The following is a 26,001-nucleotide window of genomic DNA, read 5'->3' as shown; positions in this document are numbered from 1 at the left end:
GACCTCAAAAATAATTGGGATTAACTTCAGTGACTTGTGTGCAAATCCTGTTCAAATTTCAAGACAATCAGAAGAAAATTGAGGATTTTTCAAATTCGGCCCACGTTGACCTTTTGAACACAAAATCGATGGGTTTCTTGTTTACGACCAATTCTACCATTTGGTGAAGATCAGTTTTAAATTCTGATTTGTAGGTGAATGAGATCGGCCAGATGTTCGTGACAATAACAAACCATGAAAAGACCGAAACGAGACATGGCTCTCCAGCAAGGTCTTATAAGAAGATGTAATTAATACACCTGCTCCTGTTCAAGGTCCAGATCCCCGTCTGGTATCTCAGTGGGATACAAAACGTGAACTATTCAGCCTGGCTGAGGTATGGGCTCCACCAAGTGCCTTTGTAGTATTTTTTCTGGAGTTACTTACATGACAATGACAGAAACATCAGGAATTTGATTCTGATAAACAGTATCCATTGCCAGGGCAAGTTACGAATGAGATAATGGAAATTAAAATATTTTCTTTATTTGTTCAATTGACGAATATTGAATGAAAATAAACATATTAAAATGCCAATTTATTGAATTAAAAACCTGTGTACGATCTCATTCGAGTTGTAGTATCTGTGTTGCCCAGTGGAATTCAATGAAATATGTATTTACAGTTCCAAAAGAAAATCTCCACCCCCTTTCAAAATTTACACCTTTTGTTGCCTTATAGCCTGGAATTGAATTGCATTAAATCAGACTTTTCCACCTTTATTTACACATCGGAGCCCACAACTTCCAAGGAAAAAACAGAATTCTACAAATTTCAGAATATTAATTAAAAATGCAAAACGAAAATATCTGGCTTGGATAAGTGACCACCCACCCCCCTTTTAATAGGAATTGTGAAGAAAAAAAAGAGCAATCAGCATTTGCAGACTCTCATCAGACTTGTTTTGTGTGATGTTTGTGTACTGGTGTGTTATGTAATTAATAAGAGACATTATTAGAACTGTCACTTTATAACTGCTGGCAGTGGTGACTGGGTACGAAGACGTCACGCTTTGATTGGACACCTGACCCAAACCCATTGCGCTATTCCTCCACCCTCAAATCCATCCAGGCACAGCCAAGTGAACCTAATTCAAAAAATAAAAATGAAAAAACAAAAAGAACCAATTTCAAAAAATTAAATAATTCTGGGTGCCAGACCATACACCCAATGAAGATGAAATTTAAAATATGTATTATTCCCCATCACAACTAGATCATAAATGTGACGTTTCACGTCGATTGGTTAAGCAGTTCCAGAGAAAACAATATTTAATATTTTTCTTCAATCCAATATGGCTGCCAAACCATGTGCCCCATCAATTATTCCGCAACACACTTGTAACCCACGTCTTGGGGAACATGTGTGTCAAGTTTCCCCTCGATCTGTCCAGCCTTTGTGGAGAAGAAGATATTTAAAGGTTTCAGAGTAAACTGGTGAGACCCCTTTTTCCCGAAGGCGCACAACACCGTCAGTCTACCCCTGGTTGGAAGCCACCTGGGCTCAATGATGATCCTCAAAAAAGACCTCGGAACAAAACTTTAAAACCAACAAAACCTCACACCTTGGTCCATGATTGGTGAGCGCACTTCCAGAAAGGGAGGTGGAGACTTCGAGACCTGGGAGGACTCCGATCCACTTTATGAAACCCACATATGGAGATAACAACCAACAACACACACACACACACACACACACACACACACACAAACACCCACACACACCCCACATACACACACACACACACACACACACACACACACACACACACACCCACATACAACACACACACACACACACACACCCACATACAACACACACACACACACACACACACACACACACATACAAACAAACACACACGCACGGAAACAGAAAGAAACACACAGACACACACAAACGCACGCACACACAAATGCACACACACAAACACACACGCAAACACACACACACACACGCACACGCACACGCACACGCACACGCACACACACACGCACACGCACACGCACACACACACACACACACACACACACACACACACACACACACAAACACACACGGAAACATAACACAGACACACACACACACGGAAACACGCACACACACACACACACACCATGTCCATAAAAACTGCAAACACAAAGATTTACCTACAAACAGAGTCCTTTGAAAGAGGAATTCAAGTGGGAAATTATCGGAATTCAATTCAAAAACACATCAAGCTGCAGGACACAAAATGTCCGTCTGTGTCTTCACGGCGAGAACAAACATGGCGAACACAAGGTCGATGGATCTTATTTTTACAGAATTCCAGAATTTTCCAGAATTCCAGAACCTGAATCGAGAAATTAAACAGGAGTATTGTGATGTATCAGAGTCGTTTATACTGATGTGTGCGAGTTTGGGTGAACCAGGGAGTGGTTACGGGGAGTCACGTGACCCGCCCGTGTTATTTAATTTCTCCAAACTTTCAAACATTCGAACTTGTGTTTTGTTTCATTTGAGTTTGGGTTTTGAGAGTTTATGAAGAACAGGAACTGAACACAAACATGAGGATAAAATAATCCGTGTGTTTAAAAAATCCGATTATTCATTGGGACCAGGCTGTTGTTGTGCTCGTAATGACGTCACAATATCGTGCAGCCGTTCATCGTGACGCACAGATGTTCATCGTGACGCATAGACGTTCATCGTGACGCACAGACGTTCATCTTGAAAACAGACGTTCATTGTGATGCACAGACGTTCATTGTGACGCACAAAGCACATTCCACGACCGACTCGTTCACAGCGACAGAAACAAGTTTTCAAGCTCTCACAATGTTGACGCTGATTTGGAGAATTTGTATTTCCTTCTTCGGACTTTTTTCTTCGGGAATTGTCCAACTGGACCGAGTCCGGGAAATGTCTGTGTCCGCGAATCGGACTCGTCCTGGACGATGGGTTCTCAAGTCACAACGGGTAAGGGGCAACCATGGGGGGGGAGCATAGGTGGGGGTTAGTGGGGGTTAGTGGAGATGAGTGGGGTTGGTGTGGATTAGTGGGGATTAGTGGGGGTTTGTGGGGATTAGTGGGGGTTCGTGGGGATTAGTGGAGGTTAGTGGGTATTAGTGGGGGTCAGTAGGGGTTAATGGGGATTAGTGGGGATTAGTGGAGGTTAGTGGGGGTTAGTGGCAGTTCATGGAGAGAAGAGAAAGTGAACAAAATGAACTGGAGCACAGAATTACATCAAAAATATTTAATTCACAGTTTTACATTTTGTGAACTTTCACCTTTCATTTGTGACTGTTCACCTTTTACCAATGTGACGTCATGGAGATTGATTCCGTTTATGAACGGTGATCAGTAAGTCCATGGCCTCACAAAAACGTGATTGTGAAAACAAAAAACTTTTAATATTTTTTTGGTCAATACGTTTATTTAATTAATTGGATGAAAGTGTGTATGATGATTTTGTGATTAATTAATTTATGGCATATCAGAGCAAAATGATCATTGTGAAGTATGTTATATGTGGATGTTGATGTAAGTTACCCTCTGTGGATGTGAAGGTAAGTTACCTTCTGTAGATGTGCAGGTAAGTTACCCTCCGTAGATGTGCTGGTTCATCATGTGGACCATACATTGTTTCATGATCAATTCTTGGAGACATCCTCCACTGCTCATAACACACTCAAGTCAATCATCACGTGTTTGGTTGCACATCATCTCACAGTTCATCCATACAGTGTCATTGTCCTCATTTTACAGTTCAATTAGTGAACTGAAAAACGTCATGGTTTGTTGGTTTTTGACTGTCTCGGTGAAGGATAGGAAAAGGTAAATAGTACAGGGACCTTTTTGTCGGGCAGGATCTGCAGATGGGATCCCATTTCTTTGAAGGGACCACAAAGAGTATTATAAATGAATGAGTGACCCTTCCTCCATTTGCAATTCTCAAAAACATTGGGTAAACTCACAAGGTCCACGCTGAACCCGACGATGCCCCCTTCGGGTGAACCGAGGAGGTTACTTGGCTTGAGATTCCTTTTCTATCACTGTGATTCCACTGAGGATTTGGTGAATTTACATTTTCAAATCTTCACAGACAGTACAGCTGTGAGGTTACTGGAGCATCACAAAATCAGACTTTTAACTGTGGAAACTGAAAAGGTCTTTGATATATTAAAATTGTATAAATGTAAAATTCAAATAAACATCTCGTGATCTCATGTCGGGTCACAATCACCCCCCGTAAATCAATGATGTCAGGACTTGGTTATTGCTGAACTCGGTGTCCTGGTTCCGTGAAATGACTCCGTGAATCACAATCGGAAACATAAATCACAAAATTCTAACCGAGGAAGTTTTACAAATTAAATAAATTGTTTCACCAGGCATTCATCACCAGGGATATCCAGGTATCTAAAGGTGTGAGATTATAAAAATTATCATTTGAAGTATCTTCCGATAACTGAACCTGCACCGCCGACTGGTTAAACTTCCAAAAATCCGGGCTGACTGCAAACCTCCACTCTTGTTCCTCACTCGTCCCATCTGAGAACTGTATTTAGGAGGTTATGATTTCCCACTCTTTCCTGCAGGGTTTCAAGCCGACAGTGAACCCTTATCTCACGTCACCCTCCGCATTTTGACCCACCATCTTCATTACCCCCATGAACCCTTCTTAGCCTCACCTGCTTATTTACAGATTGCGTTGTTCCCTTCCCTCCTCTCTCTTCTCTCCTCTTTTCCTGTTTCATTCCTTCCTTGATGTTTCCAGGAGTTGCCACGCTGCCCAAATGACAGTCGTACTCTCAATCACCTTGCTCTTCCATGAGCCTTGACCGTGTCGAGTAAAAAAAACGATGTCCAGGACGAGTTTAACATCAAAGGCAGAAATCACAAACTGTTGAAAGATGGAGTAGGATATTGATTTATAGGGAGTTGAAATGCAGATCAGATATAAAAATGTTATTTTTGGTGTTTAATGGATAAAACCCACTTTTATCACATTTTATTTATATCCTGACACTGCTGTTCCTGTCCCTGAACTGAATACAGATCATCCGTTCCCACGAGTACCTTCACCTGGGGAATATGAAAGAACAAGCCAGGCAGCTGCAATGGATTGGCCTTACCTGGTTGGGCCTTGTGGTGATCGCAGTCATTGTGTTCATCACCGCGTGGTCTCGTGGCTGGTTCATCAAGAAGAGAAATAAAAAATGCCACATTTCACGGTAAAGAGCGATGTGTCACATCTTCAGTTTAGGAATCTCTCATTCAGCTTGTCCTCCACCTCATCAAGGTTCTGGTCTTTCTTTGTTTCCTTCCTTTGTCCCAGTTTCTTAACCTGTCCCTCGTGCAGCAGGTCATGGGGTTTTGTTAGTGTGTGAGTGTGAATGTGAGTGTGAGTGTGAGTCTGAGTGTGATTGTTAGTGTGAGTGTGAGTGTGAGTGTGAGTGTGAGTGTGAGTGTGAGTGTGAGTGTGAGTGTGAGTGTTCAGGTCATAACTTTTACCAATTGAGCTTTTGTCATCAAATCTTCAACAAACGTTGATTATGAGAATATTAACACAAATTAATAAATCATATAAATATATATTCACAAACAGTTTATATTTTCTCCCTGTTTTTTTGTTTTAGTTTATTTTGAGGACAGAACAAAGCGGATGCGTCGGGCTTTGTGTTTTAGGATACTTTCTCGTTGTCTTATTGTTCTTTCTGAAGTCGCCATTCTTCTTGGTCTAGTCTCATTCAGGACATGTTCTCTTTTGTAGAAGTTACAGGATGATGAAAGAACAGCTGCGAGATGTGAACATCAAGCTGATCAGCCACCTGGAGCACCAAGAGATGGATCAACAGCAGCACCAGGCAGAGCAAATAAAACTACATCAGCTTCTTGCCGAGCGAGAGCAAGTAAACTCTGAAAAATTTGCAATTATTACCAAAGAAAATCGAGAATTGAAAGAAATTCTCCAAAACCTTAAGATGAATCTGCTACAAGTACAAGAAGCGGCACATCAACAACAACAGCAAAATGAGGAACATAAAATGAAGGAGCAGCAGTTTCACGAGAAGCAAGAGGAAACCAACAAACAATGTGAAAACCTTGCTCGTGCAAACAAAGAACTGAACGAGGAGGTCCAGCAGCTGAAGAGCAAGCTGGTACTTCTTGAGGAACAACATAAACAGGAAGATCATGAAAATGTCGAGGAACACAATTTGAACATGGAGGAGAGTCTCCACAACAACTCTCCAGGAGCCTTACAGCACGGTGTGGACACTCCAAGTAATGAAGGTCTCCGTTGTAGACCGGTAAATATCACTCATTGTACATAATCAACGTGTGTGTGTGTGTGTGTGTGTGTGTGTGTGTGTGTGTGTGTGTGTGTGTGTGTGTGTGTGTGTGTGTGTGTGTGTGTGTGTGTGTGTGTGTGTGTGTGTGTGTGTGTGTGTGTGTGTGTGTGAGTATCTGGTTTCATGTTTGAGTATATTTAAAATCCCTTTCTTGAGCAATGCATGAAGTTCCAAGTGAAATCACAACTTTGACAAACACACAAACTCGGATTTCACAACAAAAAATCTCAAGCTTTCTAATCCTCAAAACTTTCAAAACTTTTCTTTGTCACTCAGACCTTGACTTCTGTTGTTTCTCTCCCTCAGGATGTTCTCAAACAGTTTCACACTTTTCTAAGCAAAATGACCCAAGATAACTTTCACCATCTTCTTCCAATGACCATGGCTCTCAACATCACGTGCAGACATTTTGAGAGCGTGGTTCAGATGGTCCTCTCTCAAGCTGTTGTCACGCCCAAACATTCAGCTGTCTATGCAAGTTTATGCCAACACCTCAACAAAGTGAGGAGCTTTAAACATTGATGGAGGTCACATATTGGTACATCCTGGGTTTATCGTACACTTTAACTATTTTGAACATTCTTATAACCTTGTACCCACCATGTCACCACCCTGCTTTGTCTTTCACAGATTGAAGTACCAATGGGGGATACACCTGGAACGTTTGAGCCCTTTCAGCAAATTCTCCTGAAACAATCTGAGGAGAAGTATTCCAAGAGTCTCGCTGGAATCAGTTGCACATGCGACATCAAGAGCGTTGAAGCCTCCAGTTTGGTGAACTTGGGAAAATGGGTGAAAATTTCAAAATTGTCCAAAAATGGGAATTTTGATCTGACTTTACTGACGTTGTCTTTGAACATTTGTTTTTATCCAGGTGAACGAGGATGAACTGAACACCCTCTTGAAATTCAGGAAATGCTCCCTGGGAATCATCCGTTTCATTGGGGAGCTCTATAAGCTGGGTGTGGTCACCAACAACATCATCGTGCATATTCTTCTCGAGTTGTTCAGAGATGGAAGAAACCAATCTGTGGAATACATCTGTTGCCTTTTGAATACCGTTGGAAAGAAACTCACTTCCGACGTGATGGATGTCGTGGTAATACTATACTCTGATCCATGACAGACATGTTCAAATCCAAATGGGATTTTCATTAAGATCCATCACACAGGTTTTCGTGTCGATAACTTACAAATTATTTTTGTTCCTCAACAGATGGATGAATATTTCCACCAGATGGAGTCGATTGTGAGAGAAGGAAAGTTGTCAGCTCGCATTCTGTTGATATTGCAACGATTTATATATCACCGCAAGGTAAATACCTCACTCTACATTTTCTAACCACAATAACCTGCCACAGACATCTGCAGACAGTATATCGTCTATCCGTGTCAACCCATGTCTGATATGTCTTTCCTTAAACAGCGCAACTGGGTTCCATTGAGACAGTGAAGATTGCTGAAAACCATCTGATAAACAAGGGACCTGAACAGGTCCATCAGCACGGTGGAAGACGGACATGATTGTGGACTGTATGGTCTCGAAAACCAACACAACCTCGAGGCCCGCCACCTCACCTTCACAGGTTGTCTGAACTGCTTCTAAATTCAGTCTCAACTCACTTTAATTAATCACCTGAGCTGAGTCTAGTTTCTGTCATCGTGGAAGATCCTTGATCGTGACATTCTTCACTCCACCCGTCAATCTGTGTCTGCATGGAAGATTCAACTCAGAAATGCTCAACATCTCAACCTCCCTCGGTGAAACACTCAAAAGTACAAAAATTCCACAATTCCTTTTTTCACCGATATGTTTAAATCTGTTCTGAAGATGTAAATATCAATTACATGTTTCATATTCGTTTGAATTGTGTTTTTATTTTATTTATGATCTTGGTGATTTACATTTGTTTAAACATGATTTTTCTGGCTATTATAATGTCAACCTTGTTTGTATCAATTTTCTGTTTGGCTTTACCAAAGATGTTTTCTTTTATAAACCAAGCTGTAAGCCATTCCTTATCAACCATTTTGTTGGAGTCCTTGCTTGAGTGCTTAAACCATGTGGCAAGCACTCTGCAATACTCACATTGTCACTGAATATATCGATCGACTTGAACAAAGTTCAGGGCCCACTCGCCTGCGTTTGATCGTGCGGTGGTTCACTCGCTGAAAATGTGCAATTTTATTTTGCACCACAATTCCCCTTTTCGTACGATCTTCTTTCATTCCACGACAAGTCATTTCGGCAGAGATTTAAATATGGAGAAAATAAAAATGTTCCGTTTTTAAAAGTTTCTTCAACCGTTTCATTGAAATGCTTGCTTGAGTGGAGTGCTCGTAACATCTCCAGAGTTAGGAAGGCAAAATAAATTAGATGATTACAACGAGTAAAAAATATTTTCAGTTGTTAAAATAGCAAATCAATGCATTGCCTCATCACGGCAGGATAGCCGAGAGGTACGCAGACTCGCTCTTTCTCTAATAAGCTGTTTAGCCTGGGTTTGAATCCCGACCCAGCTATAAAATGTCTTCCCGGTGTATCACAGGCTGGGTGATTCATCAACGCGTGTGCTGTGTCTCAGATAAACATGAAACTCAATTTCCGGTTCCGGTTTTGCAGCAGCAAGAGGTCTCCTTCGGGGCGCCCTGCTGACGTTCTCAAAGCTAAGTTTCCGGTTGTTATTTGTCCCGTTTTAACTGTTTAATTTTCTCACCTACATGTTACTGTGTGTTGCTAGTTCGGTTTTGTTTCAAAAATCGTGCTATTTTGTGAGTATTTTTGTCGACGTTCTTACCTGTGCTTGAGGCCTAGGCCTAGACTTGAGGCCTACCGGTTCCACTCGGTGTTCGATCGTTTTTTTTTTTTGTTTGTTTTTTCTCCCCATTACCTTCAATTTCTATCCTCCCCATTACCTTCAATTTTGATCCTCCCCACTTTCCAAACATCCCCCATTCTCCCAACTAATCTCTTTCTTATCTCAAAAAAATAAATAAATAACTAAATAAAAAAACCCTACAACAACAACACGCTCACCTTCGCCCGATTTTGCTTCTTCTTCCTCTTAACTTCCTCCTCGTCTTCTTCCTCGATTTTTTTTTTTTTTTTTTTTTACACTTCCATGACCTAAACTGTTGAACTCTCTCATACATTAATATTAACAACAACAAAAATATATATATATATACATATATATGTATATATATATATATACCCAACAACAACAACACGCTCACCTTCTCCCGATTCTTCTTCCTCTAAACTTCCTCCTCGTCTTCTTCCTCGATTTTTTTTTTTTTTTTTTTTTTTTTTACACTTCCATGACCTAATCTGTTGAACTCTCTCATACATTATTTTTAACAACAAAAACGATCTTATAATGCTTCATCTTCCTCTCTCACACATGTGGTACTCTTAACTGTTTCACAATGCACTACTATTCTGCTATTTTAACAGACTGCTCTCATTTCGACCTCTCCTTCATTCCTTGCCTAAAAAATCCAACGATTACAGCGCTTCTTCTCTCCATTCTCTGAATTCGCCTTCATTGCATCCATCAAGAATTGTGTTAAATCGCATCTCTGACCTAAAACTTTTAAAAACCACAGTTTGCCATGGATGCTCGCTTTCCATCAAACATTCTTTTTTTCCAACTTCAGTGCCAACTCACCCCCCTCACCCCTCACTCTCACTCTCAAAGCAACCATCCCACTCTTCTCCCTCCAAGCCTCCCTCTCACCTCTCTCAAAAATTCCCCCTCACCTTTCTCCCACCTTTCATCCCCCTCACTCTTCCTTCTCAAAGTTGCCCCCTCTCTCATCCACCAACCTGCCTCCCTCCACTGCCCTCTCACCTCCATCTCTTCACTTCACCTCCTCAAATCCTCAACTGCCTTCTTCCTTGTCTCTTGTCCCCCCTCTCCCCCAGCACCACAGAGCCTTTTCTCCTCCTCATTCGGCCCCCTCCCCTCGTTATTCTGCAATACCCCACACTCCTTCAGCAACCCTCCTTACCTGCCCCCCTCGTCCCTTGTCCTACCCTACCCCTCCCCCTCCACCTCCTGCACCCAAAGCCTCCTCCCCTTCCTCTTCATTAAAAGTGTGGACCTCAAATATCCGGGGCCTTCGCTCAAACCTTTCAGATCTTTCCATACAGGTTGCCACTGACAAACCAGACATTATCTGCCTAACAGAAACTTTCCTCTCCCAAGACGTGTCTGACTCCCAAGTATCTCTCCCTGGCTCCTCCCTCTTACGGTATGACAGACCTGAGCCTCGTCCTGGTGGAGGTGTTGCTCTCTTCATCAAAGACTCTATTCCTCACTCTCCATGCACTGCTCTCACCCCCCCACACCCTCAGGAATACCTCTGGCTTCGGCTTCCCCTCCACTCCCACCTCATGTTTATATGTGTACTGTACCGTCCACCGAACAGTGATGACTCCATCTACACCTCACTATCCGAAAACATGGACCATCTTCTAAATTCTCATCCAAACTCTCTCTTCCTCTTATGTGGTGACTTCAATTGTCATCACGCCAGTTGGCTAGGTGTGGGTACCTCTCTCACCTGCCATGGCACCTCAGCAAAAGCTTTCTGCGACTCATTGGGACTGACTCAATCGGTCAACTTCCCGACCCGGATCTCAACCAATGGTACTCCATCTCTTCTGGATCTGGTTTTGACAAATTTCCCTGACAATATCTGCTGCTCTTCCTTCGCTCCAATTGGTTCTTCTGACCACGTCCTTGTCAAAGTGGACATCTCTCTGGCTGTTATCAGAGAACCACCTCACCGCCATCGAGTCTGGCATTTCACTCAAGCCGACTGGCAGGGTCTCCGAGCAGCCATCAAACTTACAGACTGGTCTCCTATCACTACTTTCTCAAACATCAACTCATCCTGGGAATTCTTTCAAAGAAACTTGCTCTCCCTCATGCACAGATTTATCCCCTCTCGTGTTCAGTTGTCTTACCCTTCCTCCCGCCCTTGGTTTACTGAAGCTTGTGGCGAGGCAGTTGTCCTGAAACAACTTGCCTTTGCCTCATGGAAAGCAAACCCAACTGAGGGCAATCTCAGTTCTTTCCACAAAGCTCGGAACAAGTGTGTATCTACCCTCAGGAGAGCCAGAAAACAACATCTTTCTCATCTCAAGTCTGAACTCTCAAACCTCTCTCCCTCCTCAAAATCCTGGTGGCGTTTAATCAAATCTGTTTCTGGTGTATGTTCCCTCTCCATCCCCTCCCTTACCTCAAATGGCCGCACTGCTGATTCCACACGTGATAAAGCTGAATGTCTAAACTCGGTGTTTGCAGCTAAATCTTGTGTCCTAAACCCATCACTATCTCTACCCACTTTACCCAGTCGCACCCAACTGTCCCTGGACTCTGTATCCTTTTCTCCTGACAAGGTGGAGAGCTTGCTTTCAAACCTCGAGTCAGATTCTGCAACCGGTCCAGACGGCATCAGCCCACGTGTCCTCAAAGCCTGCTCTTCTGCTCTTGCACACCCTCTCTCTGTTCTCTTCTCCCTCTCATTTGCCCAAGCTCATCTGCCATCTGCTTGGAAATCTGCTAACATCACTGCCCTGCATAAAAAAGGTGCAAAAACAGATCCCTATAACTACAGACCAATCAGCCTTCTCCCAATCATCAGCAAGGTGATGGAATCCATCATCGCTTCAGACATGAAATCCTTCCTCTTCTCCAATGGCTTAATTTCCAATCATCAATTTGGTTTCAGACCAGGTCACTCTACCCTGGATATGCTGCTTCTGCTCTCCCATTAATGGATGGAGGTCCTCAATGCCAGACAGGAAATCCGAGCCGTATCCCTGGACATATCACGTGCTTTTGACACAGTCTGGCACCCTGCCCTACTCACCAAACTCTCTTCCCATGGTATTCAAGGCCATCTCCACTCATGGCTCGCAGACTTCCTCTCCTGTCGCAGTCAACCTGTGGCCCTAAATGGAGTTCTTTCATCCCCTCTTCCTGTGCAGGCTGGAGTTCCTCAAGGTAGCGTTCTGGGCCCTGTTCTTTTTCTGGTTTTCATCAATGATCTCTCGGACTCTCTGGAAAATCCTCTATTTCTCTTTGCCGACGACTCCACCCTCTGCGTACCATCTGACATCCCTCAGACCGGCAAGCAGCAGCTTCTTCGCTCACTGCAGATCTGGATAAAATCACAAACTGGTCCAACACGTGGAACATGTCTTTCAATCCAGACAAATCTCACACTCTCACTATGTCTCTTCGAAAGGACCGTTTGCAAAACGCACCCATCCACTTTCTCAACAATCCTCTGGAAGAAGTCTTTTCTTTCAAGCTTCTAGGTCTCACTATCTGCCATGACCTTTCCTGGGAAAGTCACATTTCCAACCTCGCCTCAAAAGCCAGTCGCCGACTGGGAATCCTCCGTCGTGCCAAGTCCTTCCTCGGCCCTCTTGAGCTCCTGACCACTTACAAATCTTTTGTCCGTAGCCTGATGGAGTACTGCTCTCCCCTCTGGGCTGGTGCTCCTGCCTCCCACCTTTCTCGGCTTAACGCTGTCGAAACCAGGGCATTTAAGATCATCGGCATCTCCCGCAATGAAGCTGAGTCTTTGGGCCTCTCACTCAATCACCGCAGGTTGTTCGGTGGTCTTTCTGTCTTCTACCGACTCCTCTCCAGCCTTGGCCCCCCTGCTCTCTCTGCGATTTGTCCCCACCACATTTCCACAGGGCGCTCAAGGTCCGCCAACAACCCCCTTCTGGTAAAACTACCAAAATCACGAATCACTGCTCATCTTCACTCTTTCATTCCTCTTTTTTCCCGCCTTTGGAATAAACTTCCTCACTCTATTCTTTCCCATTCTTCCCTCCAGGCTTTCAAAACAGCTGTTCACCACCACCTCTTATCTTCCCCCATCCAAATCCTCGATCTTTTCTACCCCCGATAATCCACCCAAGCCCACTTCCTTCATTTCTCCTGCTTTCCTTCCTGAAAGTCCCTGAAATGTCCATCTTCTCTTCGCCATGTTCCCCGTCCCATCCCCATCCCTCTCCCTTCCACAGTTCACCTAATGTGTCTGTTCCCCACTGTTTTGTCCCTTCCACTCCCGCCCCTCTTGTCTCATGCCTCCTTGCTGTGAGTTGTGTGTTTGCTCTCATACGAGCCTCGACCAAGGTATACAAAAAAAAACAAAAAAAAAAAACTGCACATCACATCTGCCAGAATACACCCTCATCCCTTCCCTGTCACCCCTTCTCCCCTTTCCTGTTACCCCTCTCTCTCTCTTTTTAGAAATCACACCGAAATTTTGACCTCAAAAATAATTGGTGGTTAAATTCAGTGACTTATTTGAAAATCCTCTTTAAATTTCAAGACAATCAGAAGAAAATTGAGGATTTTTGAAATTTGGCCCACGTTGACCTTTTGAACACAAAATCGATGGGTTTCTTGTTTACAACCAATTCTACCATTTGGTGAAGATCAGTTTTAAATTCTGATTTGTAGGTGAATGAGATCGGCTAGATGTTCGTGACAATAACAAACCAGGAAAAGACCGAAACGAGACATGGCTCTCCAGCAAGGTCTTATAAGAAGATGTAATTAATACACCTGCTCCTGTTCAAGGTCCAGATCCCCATCTGGTATCTCAGTGGGATACAAAACGTGAACTATTCAGCCTGGCTGAGGGATGGGCTCCACCAAGTGCCTTTGTAGTATTTTTTCTGGAGTTACTCACATGACAATGACAGAAACATCAGGAATTTGATTCTGATAAACAGTATCCATTGCCAGGGCAAGTTACGAATGATATAATGGAAATTAAAATATTTTCTTTATTTGTTCAATTGACGAATATTGAATGAAAATAAACATATTAAAATGCCAATTTATTGAATTAAAAACCTGTGTACGATCTCATTCGAGTTGTAGTATCTGTGTTGCCCAGTGGAATTCAATGAAATATGTATTTACAGTTCCAAAAGAAAATCTCCACCCCCTTTCAAAATTTACACCTTTTGTTGCCTTATAGCCTGGAATTGAATTGCATTAAATCAGACTTTTCCACCTTTATTTACACATCGGAGCCCACAACTTCCAAGGAAAAAACAGAATTCTACAAATTTCAGAATATTAATTAAAAATACAAAACGAAAATATCTGGCTTGGATAAGTGACCACCCACCCCCCTTTTAATAGCAATTGTGAAGAAAAAAAATAGCAATCAGCATTTGCAGACCCTCCCCGGACTTGTTTTGTGTGATGTTTGTGTACTGGTGTGTTATGTAATTAATAAGAGACATTATTAGAACTGTCACTTTATAACTGCTGGCAGTGGTGACTGGGTATGAAGACGTCACGCTTTGATTGGACACCTGACCCAAACCCATTGCGCTATTCCTCCACCCTCAAATCCATCCAGGCACAGCCAAGTGAACCTAATTCAAAAAATAAAAATGAAAAAACAAAAAGAACCAATTTCAAAAAATTAAATAATTCTGGGTGCCAGATGATACACCCAATGAAGATGAAATTTAAAATATGTATTATTCCCCATCACAACTCGATCACAAATGTGACGTTTCACATCGATTGGTTAAGCAGTTCCAGAGAAAACAATATTTAATATTTTTCTTCAATCCAAATGGCTGCCAAACCATGTGCCCCATCAATTATTCCGCAACACACTTGTAACCCACGTCTTGGGGAACGTGTGTCAAGTTTCCCCTCGATCTGTCCAGCCTTTGTGGAGAAGAAGATATTTAAAGGTTTCAGAGTAAACTGGTGAGACCCCTTTTTCCCGAAGGCGCACAACACCGTCAGTCTACCCCTGGTTGGAAGCCACCTGGGCTCAATGACGATCCTCAAAAAAGACCTCGGAACAAAACTTTAAAACTAACAAAACATCACACCTTGGTCCATGATTGGTGAGCGCACTTCCAGAAAGGGAGGTGGAGACTTCGAGACCTGGGAGGACTCCGATCCACTTAATGAAACCCACATATGGAGATAACAACCAACAACACACACACGCACACACACACACACAAACACACACACACACACACACACACACACACACACACACACACACACACACACACACACACACACACACACACACACCCACATACAAACAAAAACACACAGAAACACACACACACACACACATACAAACAAACACACACGCACGGAAACAGAAAGAAACACACAGACACACACAAACGCACGCACACACAAATGCACACACACACACACACACACACACACAAACATACACACACAAACACAAACGCACACACACAAATGCACACACACAAACACACACGCAAACATACACATGCACACACACGCGCGCACACACACACACACACACACACACACACACACACACACACACACACACACACACACACACGCACACGCACACGCACACGCACACGCACACGCACACACACGGAAACACGCACACACACACACACCATGTCCATAAAAACTGCAAACACAAAGATTTACCAACAAACAGACTTCTTTGAAAGAGGAATTCAAGTGGGAAATTATCGGAATTCAATTCAAAAACACATCAAGCTGCAGGACACAAAATGTCCGTCTGTGTCTTCACGGCGAGAACAAACATGGCGAACACAAGGTCGATGGATCTTATTTTTACAGAATTCCAGAATTTTCCAGAATTCCAGAACCTGAATCGAGAAATTAAACAGGAGTGTTGTGATGTATCAGAGTCGTTTATACTGATGTGTGCGAGTTTGGGTGGACCAGGGAGTGGTTACGGGGAGTCACGTGACCCGCCCGTGTTATTTAATTTCTCCAAACTTTCAAACATTCGAACTTGTGTTTTGTTTCATTTGAGTTTGGGTTTTGAGAGTTTATGAAGAACAGGAACTGAACACAAACATGAGGATAAAATAATCCGTGTGTTTAAAAAATCCGATTATTCATTGGGACCAGGCTGTTGTTGTGCTCGTAATGACGTCACAATATCGTGCAGCCGTTCATCGTGACGCACAGACGTTCATCGTGACGCACAGACGTTCATCGTGACGCACAGCCGTTCATTGTGACGCACAGCCGTTCATTGTGACGCACAAAGCACATTCCACGACCGACTCGTTCACAGCGACAGAAACAAGTTTTCAAGCTCTCACAATGTTGACGCTGATTTGGAGAATTTGTATTTCCTTCTTCGGACTTTTTTCTTCGGGAATTGTCCAACTGGACCGAGTCCGGGAAATGTCTGTGTCCGCGAATCGGACTCGTCCCGGACGATGGGTTCTCAAGTCAAAACGGGTAAGGGGCAACCATGGGGGGGGGAGCATGGGTGGGGGTTAGTGGGGGTATGTGGGGGTTAGTGGAGATTAGTGGGGTTAGTGTGGATTAGTGCGGATTAGTGGAGGTTAGTGGGGGTTAGTGGGGATTAGTGGGGGTTAGTGGGGGTTTGTGGGGATTAGTGGGGGTTCGTGGGGATTAGTGGAGGTTAGTGGGGATTAGTGGGGGTCAGTAGGGGTTAATGGGGATTAGTGGGGATTAGTGGAGGTTAGTGGGGGTTAGTGGCAGTTCATGGAGAGAAGAGAAAGTGAACAAAATGAACTGGAGCACAGAATTACATCAAAAATATTTAATTCACAGTTTTACATTTTGTGAACTTTCACCTTTCATTTGTGACTGTTCACCTTTTACCAATATGACGTCATGGAGATTGATTCCGGTTATGAACGGTGATCAGTAAGTCCATGGCCTCACAAAAACGTGATTGTGAAAACAAAAAACTTTAAATATTTTTTTGGTCAATACGTTTATTTAATTAATTGGATGAAAGTGTGTTTATGATGATTTTGTGATTAATTAATTTATGGCATATCAGAGCAAAATGATCATTGTGAAGTATGTTATATGTGGATGTTGATGTAAATTACCCTCTGTGGATGTGAAGGTAAGTTACCTTCTGTAGATGTGCAGGTAAGTTACCCTCCGTAGATGTGCTGGTTCATCATGTGGACCATACATTGTTTCATTATCAATTCTTGGAGACAGCCTCCACTGCTCATAACACACTCAAGTCAATCATCACGTGTTTGGTTGCACATCATCTCACAGTTCATCCATACAGTGTCATTGTCCTCATTTTACAGTTCAATTAGTGAACTGATAAACGTCATGGTTTGTTGGTTTTTGACTGTCTCGGTGAAGGATAGGAGAAAGGTAAATAGTACAGGGACCTTTTTGTCGGGCAGGATCTGCAGATGGGATCCCATTTCTTTGAAGGGACCACAAAGAGTATTACAAATGAATGAGGGACCCTTCCTCCATTTGCAATTCTCAAAAACATTGGGTAAACTCACAAGGTCCACGCTGAACCCGACGATGCCCCCTTCGGGTGAACCGAGGAGGTTACTTGGCTTGAGATTCCTTTTCTATCACTGTGATTCCACTGAGGATTTGGTGAATTTACATTTTCAAATCTCCACAGACAGTACAGCTGTGAGGTTACTAGAGCATCACAAAATCAGACTTTTAACTGTGGAAACTGAAAAGGTCTTTGATATATTAAAATTGTATAAATGTAAAATTCAAATAAACATCTCGTGATCTCATGTCGGGTCACAATCACCCCCCGTAAATCAATGATGTCAGGACTTGGTTATTGCTGAACTCGGTGTCCTGGTTCCGTGAAATGACTCCGTGAATCACAATCGGAAACATAAATCACAAAATTCTAACCGAGGAAGTTTTACAAATTAAATAAATTGTTTCACCAGGCATTCATCACCAGGGATATCCAGGTATCTAAAGGTGTGAGATTATAAAAATTATCATTTGAAGTATCTTCCGATAACTGAACCTGCACCGCCGACTGGTTAAACTTCCAAAAATCCGGGCTGACTGCAAACCTCCACTCTTGTTCCTCACTCGTCCCATCGGAGAACTGTATTTCGGAGGTTATGATTTCCCACTCTTCCCTGCAGGGTTTCAAGCCGACAGTGAACCCTTATCTCACGTCACCCTCCCCATTTTGACCCACCATCTTCATTACCCCCATGAACCCTTCTTAGCCTCACCTGCTTATTTACAGATTGCGGTGTTCCCTTCCCTCCTCTCTCTTCTCTCCTCTTTTCCTGTTTCATTCCTTCCTTGATGTATCCAGGAGTTGCCACGCTGCCCAAATGACAGTCGTACTCTCAATCACCTTGCTCTTCCATGAGCCTTGATCGTGTCGAGTAAAAAAAAACGATGTTCAGGACGAGTTTAATATCAAAGGCAGATTATCACAAACTGTTGAAAGATGGAGTAGGATATTGATTTATAGGGAGTTGAAATGCAGATCAGATATAAAAATGTTATTTTTGGTGTTTAATGGATAAAACCCACTTTTATCACATTTTATTTAAATCCTGACACTGCTGTTCCTGTCCCTGAACTGTATACAGATCATCCGTTCCCACGAGTACCTTCACCTGGGGAATATGAAAGAACAAGCCAGGCAGCTGCAATGGATTGGCCTTACCTGGTTGGGCCTTGTGGTGATCGCAGTCATTGTGTTCATCACCGCGTGGTCTCGTGGCTGGTTCATCAAGAAGAGAAATAAAAAATGCCGCATTTCACGGTAAAGAGCGATGTGTCACCTCTTTAGTTTAGGAATCTCTCATTCAGCTTGTCCTCCACCTCATCAAGGTTCTGGTCTTTCTTTGTTTCCTTCCTTTGTCCCAGTTTCTTAACCTGTCCCTCGTGCAGCAGGTCATGGGGTTTTGGTAGTGTGTGAGTGTGAGTGTGAGTGTGAGTGTGAGTGTGAGTGTGAGTGTTCAGGTCATAACTTTTACCAATTGAGCTTTTGTCATCAAATCTTCAACAAACGTTGATTATGAGAATATTAACACAAATTAATAAATCATATAAATATATATTCACAAACAGTTTATATTTTCTCCCTGTTTTTTTGTTTTAGTTTATTTTGAGGACAGAACAAAGCGGATGTGGACGGGCTTTGTGTTTTAGGATACTTTCTCGTTGTCTTGTTGTTCTTTCTGAAGACGCCATTCTTCTTGGTCTAGTCTCATTCAGGACATGTTCTCTTTTGTAGAAGTTACAGGATGATGAAAGAACAGCTGCGAGATGTGAACATCAAGCTGATCAGCCACCTGGAGCACCAAGAGATGGATCAACAGCAGCACCAGGCAGAGCAAATAAAACTACATCAGCTTCTTGCTGAGCGAGAGCAAGTAAACTCTGAAAAATTTGCAATTATTACCAAAGAAAATCGAGAATTGAAAGAACTTCTCCAAAACCTTAAGATGAATCTGCTACAAGTACAAGAAGTGGCACATCAACAACAACAGCAAAATGAGGAACATAAAATGAAGGAGCAGCAGTTTCACGAGAAGCAAGAGGAAACGAACAAACAATGTGAAAACCTTGCTCGTGCAAACAAAGAACTGAAGGAGGAGGTCCAGCAGCTGAAGAGCAAGCTGGTACTTCTTGAGGAACAACAGAAACAGGAAGATCATGAAAATGTCGAGGAACACAATTTGAACATGGAGGAGAGTCTCCACAACAACTCTCCAGGAGCCTTACGGCACGGTGTGGACACTCCAAGTAATGAAGGTCTCCGTTGTAGACCGGTAAATATCACTCATTGTACATAATCAACGTGTGTGTATGTGTGTGTGTGTGTGTGTGTGTGTGTGTGTGTGTGTGTGTGTGTGTGTGTGTGTGTGTGTGTGTGTGTGTGTGTGTGTGTGTGTGTGTGTGTGTGTGAGTGTGTGTATCTGGTTTCATGTTTGAGTATATTTAAAATCCCTTTCTTGAGCAATGCATGAAGTTCCAAGTGAAATCACAACATTGACAAACACACAAACTCGGATTTCACAACAAAAAATCTCAAGCTTTCTAATCCTCAAAACTTTCAAAACTTTTCTTTGTCACTCAGACCTTGACTTCTGTTGTTTCTCTCCCTCAGGATGTTCTCAAACAGTTTCACACTTTTCTAAGCAAAATGACCCAAGATAACTTTCACCATCTTCTTCCAATGACCATGGCTCTCAACATCACGTGCAGACATTTTGAGAGCGTGGTTCAGATGGTCCTCTCTCAAGCTGTTGTCACGCCCAAACATTCAGCTGTCTATGCAAGTTTATGCCAACACCTCAACAAAGTGAGGAGCTTTAAACATTGATGGAGGTCACATATTGGTACATCCTGGGTTTATCGTACACTTTAACTATTTTGAACATTCTTATAACCTTGTACCCACCATGTCACCACCCTGCTTTGTCTTTCACAGATTGAAGTACCAATGGCGGAAACACCTGGAACGTTTGAGCCCTTTCAGCAAATTCTCCTTAAACAATCTGAGGAGAAGTATTCCAAGAGTCTCGCTGGAATCAGTTGCACATGCGACATCAAGAGCGTTGAAGCCTCCAGTTTGGTGAACTTGGGAAAATGGGTGAAAATTTCAAAATTGTCCAAAAATGGGAATTTTGATCTGACTTTACTGACGTTGTCTTTGAACATTTGTTTTTATCCAGGTGAACGAGGATGAACTGAACACCCTCTTGAAATTCAGGAAATGCTCCCTGGGAATCATCCGTTTCATTGGGGAGCTCTATAAGCTGGGTGTGGTCACCAACAACATCATCGTGCATATTCTTCTCGAGTTGTTCAGAGATGGAAGAAACCAATCTGTGGAATACATCTGTTGCCTTTTGAATACCGTTGGAAAGAAACTCACTTCCGACGTGACGGATGTCGTGGTAATACTATACTCTGATCCATGACAGACATGTTCAAATCCAAATGGGATTTTCATTAAGATCCATCACACAGGTTTTCGTGTCGATAACTTACAAATTATTTTTGTTCCTCAACAGATGGATGAATATTTCCACCAGATGGAGTCGATTGTGAGAGACGGAAAGTTGTCGGCTCGCATTCTGTTGATATTGCAACGATTTATATATCACCGCAAGGTAAATACCTCACTCTACATTTTCTAACCACAATAACCTGCCACAGACATCTGCAGACAGTATATCGTCTATCCGTGTCAACCCATGTCTGATATGTCTTTCCTTAAACAGCGCAACTGGGTTCCATTGAGACAGTGAAGATTGCTGAAAACCATCTGATAAACAAGGGACCTGAACAGGTCCATCAGCACGGTGGAAGACGGACATGATTGTGGACTGTATGGTCTCGAAAACCAACACAACCTCGAGGCCCGCCACCTCACCTTCACAGGTTGTCTGAACTGCTTCTAAATTCAGTCTCAACTCACTTTAATTAATCACCTGAGCTGAGTCTAGTTTCTGTCATCGTGGAAGATCCTTGATCGTGACATTCTTCACTCCACCCGTCAATCTGTGTCTGCATGGAAGATTCAACTCAGAAATGCTCAACATCTCAACCTCCCTCGGTGAAACACTCAAAAGTACAAAAATTCCACAATTCCTTTTTTCACCGATATGTTTAAATCTGTTCTGAAGATGTAAATATCAATTACATGTTTCATATTCGTTTGAATTGTGTTTTTATTTTATTTATGATCTTGGTGATTTACATTTGTTTAAACATGATTTTTCTGGCTATTATAATGTCAACCTTGTTTGTATCAATTTTCTGTTTGGCTTTACCAAAGATGTTTTCTTTTATAAACCAAGCTGTAAGCCATTCCTTATCAACCATTTTGTTGGAGTCCTTGCTTGAGTTCTTAAACCATGTGGCAAGCACTCTGCAATACTCACATTGTCACTGAATATATCGATCGACTTGAACAAAGTTCAGGGCTCACTCGCCTGCGTTTGATCGTGCGGTGGTTCACTCGCTGAAAATGTGCAATTTTATTTTGCACCACAATTCCCCTTTTCGTACGATCTTCTTTCATTCCACGACAAGTCATTTCGGCAGAGATTTAAATATGGAGAAAATAAAAATGTTCCGTTTTTAAAAGTTTCTTCAACCGTTTCATTGAAATGCTTGCTTGAGTGGAGTGCTCGTAACATCTCCAGAGTTAGGAAGGCAAAATAAATTAGATGATTACAACGAGTAAAAAATATTTTCAGTTGTTAAAATAGCAAATCAATGCATTGCCTCATCACGGCAGGATAGCCGAGAGGTACGCAGACTCGCTCTTTCTCTAATAAGCTGTTTAGCCTGGGTTTGAATCCCGACCCAGCTATAAATTGTCTTCCCGGTGTATCACAGGCTGGGTGATTCATCAACGCGTGTGCTGTGTCTCAGATAAACATTAAACTCAATTTCCGGTTCCGGTTTTGCAGCAGCAAGAGGTCTCCTTCGGGGCGCCCTGCTGACGTTCTCAAAGCTAAGTTTCCGGTTGTTATTTGTCCCGTTTTAACTGTTTAGTTTTCTCACCTACATGTTACTGTGTGTTGCTAGTTCGGTTTTGTTTCAAAAATCGTGCTATTTTGTGAGTATTTTTGTCGACGTTCTTACCTGTGCTTGAGGCCTAGGCCTAGACTTGAGGCCTACCGGTTCCACTCGGTGTTCGATCGTTTTTTTTTTTTTGTTTGTTTTTTCTCCCCATTACCTTCAATTTCTATCCTCCCCATTACCTTCAATTTTGATCCTCCCCACTTTCCAAACATCCCCCATTCTCCCAACTAATCTCTTTCTTATCTCAAAAAAAAATAATAATAAATAAATAAATAAATAAATAAAAACCCTACAACAACAACACGCTCACCTTCTCCCGATTTTGCTTCTTCTTCCTCTTCACTTCCTCCTCGTCTTCTTCCTCGATTTTTTTTTTTTTTTTTTTTTTTACACTTCCATGACCTAAACTGTTGAACTCTCTCATACATTAACATTAACAACAACAACAAAAAATATAAATATATATACCCAACAACAACAACAACAACACGCTCACATTCTCCCGATTCTTCTTCCTCTTAACTTCCTCCTCGTCTTCTTCCTCGATTTTTTTTTTTTTTTTTTTACACTTCCATGACCTAATCTGTTGAACTCTCTCATACATTATTTTTAACAACAAAAACGATCTTATAATGCTTCATCTTCCTCTCTCACACATGTTGTCCTCTTTACTGTTTCACAATGCACTACTCTTCTGCTATTTTAACAGACTGCTCTCATTTCGACCTCTCCTTCATTCCTTGCCTAAAAAATCCAACGATTACAGCGCTTCTTCTCTCCATTCTCTGAATTCACCTTCATTGCATCCATCAAGAATTGTGTTAAATCGCATCTCTGACCTAAAACTTTTAAAAACCACAGTTTGCCATGGATGCTCGCTTTCCATCAACCATTCTTTTTTTCCAACTTCAGTGCCAACTCACCCCCCTCACTCTCACTCTCAAAGAAACCATCCCACTCTTCTCCCTCCAAGCCTCCCTCTCACCTCTCTCAAAAATTCCCCCCTCACCTTTCTCCCACCTTTCATCCCCCTCACTCTTCCTTCTCAAAGTTGCCCCCTCTCTCATCCACCAACCTGCCTCCCTCCACTGCCCTCTCACCTCCATCTCTTCACTTCACCTCCTCACTTCCTCAACTGCCTTCTTCCTTGTCTCTTGTCCCCCCTCTCCCCCAGCACCACAGAGCCTTTTCTCCTCCTCATTCGGCCCCTCCCCTCGATATTCTGCAATACCCCACACTCCTTCAGCAACCCTCCTTACCTGCCCCCCTCGTCCCTTGTCCTACCCTCCCCCTCCCCCTCCACCTCCTGCACCCAAAGCCTCCTCCCCTTCCTCTTCATTAAAAGTGTGGACCTCAAATATCCGGGGCCTTCGCTCAAACCTTTCAGATCTTTCCATACAGGTTGCCACTGACAAACCAGACATTATCTGCCTAACAGAAATTATCTGCCTAACATTATCTGCCTTTCCTCTCCCAAGACGTGTCTGACTCCCAAGTATCTCTCCCTGGCTACTCCCTCTTATGGTATGACAGACCTGAGCCTCGTCCTGGTGGAGGTGTTGCTCTCTTCATCAAAGACTCTATTCCTCACTCTCCATGCACTGCTCTCACTCCCCCACACCCCCAGGAATACCTCTGGCTTCGGCTTCCCCTCCACTCCCACCTCATGTTTATATGTGTACTGTACCGTCCACCGAACAGTGATGACTCCATCTACACCTCACTATCCGAAAACATGGACCATCTTCTATCTTCTCATCCAAACTCTCTCTTCCTCTTATGTGGTGACTTCAATTGTCATCATGCCAGTTGGCTAGGTGTGGGTACCTCAATCACCTGCCATGGCACCTCAGCAAAAGCTTTCTGCGACTCATTGGGACTGACTCAATCGGTCAACTTCCCGACCCGGATCTCAACCAGTGGTCCTCCATCTCTTCTGGATCTGGTTTTGACAAATTTCCCTGACAATATCTTCTGCTCTTCCTTCGCTCCAATTGGTTCTTCTGACCACGTCCTTGTCAAAGTGGACATCTCTCTGGCTGTTATCAGAGAACCACCTCACCGCCGTCGAGTCTGGCATTTCACTCAAGCCGACTGGCAGGGTCTCCGAGCAGCCATCAAACTTACAGACTGGTCTCCTATCACTACTTTCTCAAACATCAACTCATCCTGGGAATTCTTTCAAAGAAACTTGCTCTCCCTCATGCACAGATTTATCCCCTCTCGTGTTCAGTTGTCTTACCCTTCCTCCCGCCCTTGGTTTACTGAAGCTTGTGGCGAGGCAGTTGTCCTGAAACAACTTGCCTTTGCCTCATGGAAAGCAAACCCAACTGAGGGCAATCTCAGTTCTTTCCACAAAGCTCGGAACAAGTGTGTATCTACCCTCAGGAGAGCCAGAAAACAACATCTTTCTCATCTCAAGTCTGAACTCTCAAACCTCTCTCCCTCCTCAAAATCCTGGTGGCGTTTAATCAAATCTGTTTCTGGTGTATGTTCCCTCTCCATCCCCTCCCTTACCTCAAATGGCCGCACTGCTGATTCCACACGTGATAAAGCTGAATGTCTAAACTCGGTGTTTGCAGCTAAATCTTGTGTCCTAAACCCATCACTATCTCTACCCACTTTACCCAGTCGCACCCAACTGTCCCTGGACTCTGTATCCTTTTCTCCTGACAAGGTGGAGAGCTTGCTTTCAAACCTCGAGTCAGATTCTGCAACCGGTCCAGACGGCATCAGCCCACGTGTCCTCAAAGCCTGCTCTTCTGCTCTTGCTCACCCTCTCTCTGTTCTATTCACCCTCTCATTTGCCCAAGGTCATCTGCCATCTGCTTGGAAATCTGCTAACATCACTGCCCTGCATAAAAAGGTGCAAAAACAGATCCCTGTAACTCCAGACCAATCAGCCTTCTCCCAATCATCAGCAAGGTGATGGAATCCATCATCGCTTCAGATATGAAATCCTTCCTCTTCTCCAATGGCTTGATTTCCAATCATCAATTTGGTTTCAGACCAGGTCACTCTACCCTGGATATGCTGCTTCTGCTCTCCCATCAATGGATGGAGGTCCTCAATGCCAGACAGGAAATCCGAGCCGTATCCCTGGACATATCACGTGCTTTTGACACAGTCTGGCACCCTGCCCTACTCACCAAACTCTCTTCCCATGGTATTCAAGGCCATCTCCACTCATGGCTCGCAGACTTCCTCTCCTGTCGCAGTCAACGTGTGGC

General features: G+C 43.1%; 3 protein-coding genes and 1 long non-coding RNA gene across 11 annotated transcripts in view; 3 read left to right on the top strand and 1 right to left on the bottom strand.

Moving 5' to 3' along the window:
- LOC147034110 (uncharacterized) overlaps positions 1–26,001 on the top strand; it is an 89,989-nt gene that overhangs the window by 20,789 nt on the left and 43,199 nt on the right. The window lies entirely within an intron of this gene.
- LOC147034116 (eukaryotic translation initiation factor 4 gamma 3-like) lies at positions 5,808–8,671 on the top strand. The gene is made up of 6 exons (XM_085876567.1): positions 5,808–6,335; positions 6,684–6,878; positions 7,008–7,151; positions 7,252–7,476; positions 7,594–7,692; positions 7,804–8,671. Exons 1-6 carry the CDS (start codon positions 5,808–5,810, stop codon positions 7,828–7,830), a joined length of 1,218 nt encoding a protein of 405 aa, XP_085732693.1. The 3' UTR covers positions 7,831–8,671.
- On the top strand, positions 15,860–22,844 carry LOC147034115 (uncharacterized). Of its 2 annotated transcripts, none has more exons than XM_085876560.1 (8): positions 15,860–16,675; positions 18,814–18,989; positions 19,467–20,001; positions 20,340–20,534; positions 20,664–20,807; positions 20,908–21,132; positions 21,250–21,348; positions 21,460–22,844. In XM_085876560.1, exons 1-8 carry the CDS (start codon positions 16,535–16,537, stop codon positions 21,484–21,486), a joined length of 1,542 nt encoding a protein of 513 aa, XP_085732686.1. In that variant the 5' UTR covers positions 15,860–16,534; the 3' UTR covers positions 21,487–22,844. The 2 variants fall into 2 exon arrangements, with proteins under 2 accessions (XP_085732686.1, XP_085732680.1); XM_085876554.1 differs by having other exon boundaries at positions 19,464–20,001.
- LOC147034114 (uncharacterized) lies at positions 19,313–22,971 on the bottom strand. The gene is made up of 2 exons (XR_015056976.1): positions 22,832–22,971; positions 19,313–19,521 (listed from the first exon to the last, which is right to left on the bottom strand). It is a non-coding gene; the product is annotated as an uncharacterized LOC147034114 (long non-coding RNA).

This window comes from Eptatretus burgeri, chromosome 1, assembly GCF_056783735.1.
Source record: "Eptatretus burgeri isolate ZD-2024b chromosome 1, Ebu_testis_v1, whole genome shotgun sequence".
Lineage (NCBI taxonomy): Eukaryota > Metazoa > Chordata > Myxini > Myxiniformes > Myxinidae > Eptatretus > Eptatretus burgeri.
Note: the sequence above shows the minus strand (reverse complement) of the source record. Positions and strands in the feature narration are given on the sequence as shown.

Bases quoted from the DNA above. Each gene is read 5' to 3' on its own strand.
- LOC147034115 (XM_085876554.1), top strand. From the start codon at position 16,535: ATGTTGACGCTGATTTGGAGAATTTGTATTTCCTTCTTCGGACTTTTT. The intron at 21,133-21,249 runs GTAATACTATAC...GTTCCTCAACAG, and splicing joins CCGACGTGACGGATGTCGTG to ATGGATGAATATTTCCACCA. The intron at 21,349-21,459 runs GTAAATACCTCA...TTCCTTAAACAG, and splicing joins GATTTATATATCACCGCAAG to CGCAACTGGGTTCCATTGAG.
- LOC147034116 (XM_085876567.1), top strand. From the start codon at position 5,808: ATGATGAAAGAACAGCTGCGAGATGTGAACATCAAGCTGATCAGCCAC. The intron at 7,152-7,251 runs GTGAACTTGGGA...GTTTTTATCCAG, and splicing joins GCGTTGAAGCCTCCAGTTTG to GTGAACGAGGATGAACTGAA. The intron at 7,477-7,593 runs GTAATACTATAC...GTTCCTCAACAG, and splicing joins CCGACGTGATGGATGTCGTG to ATGGATGAATATTTCCACCA.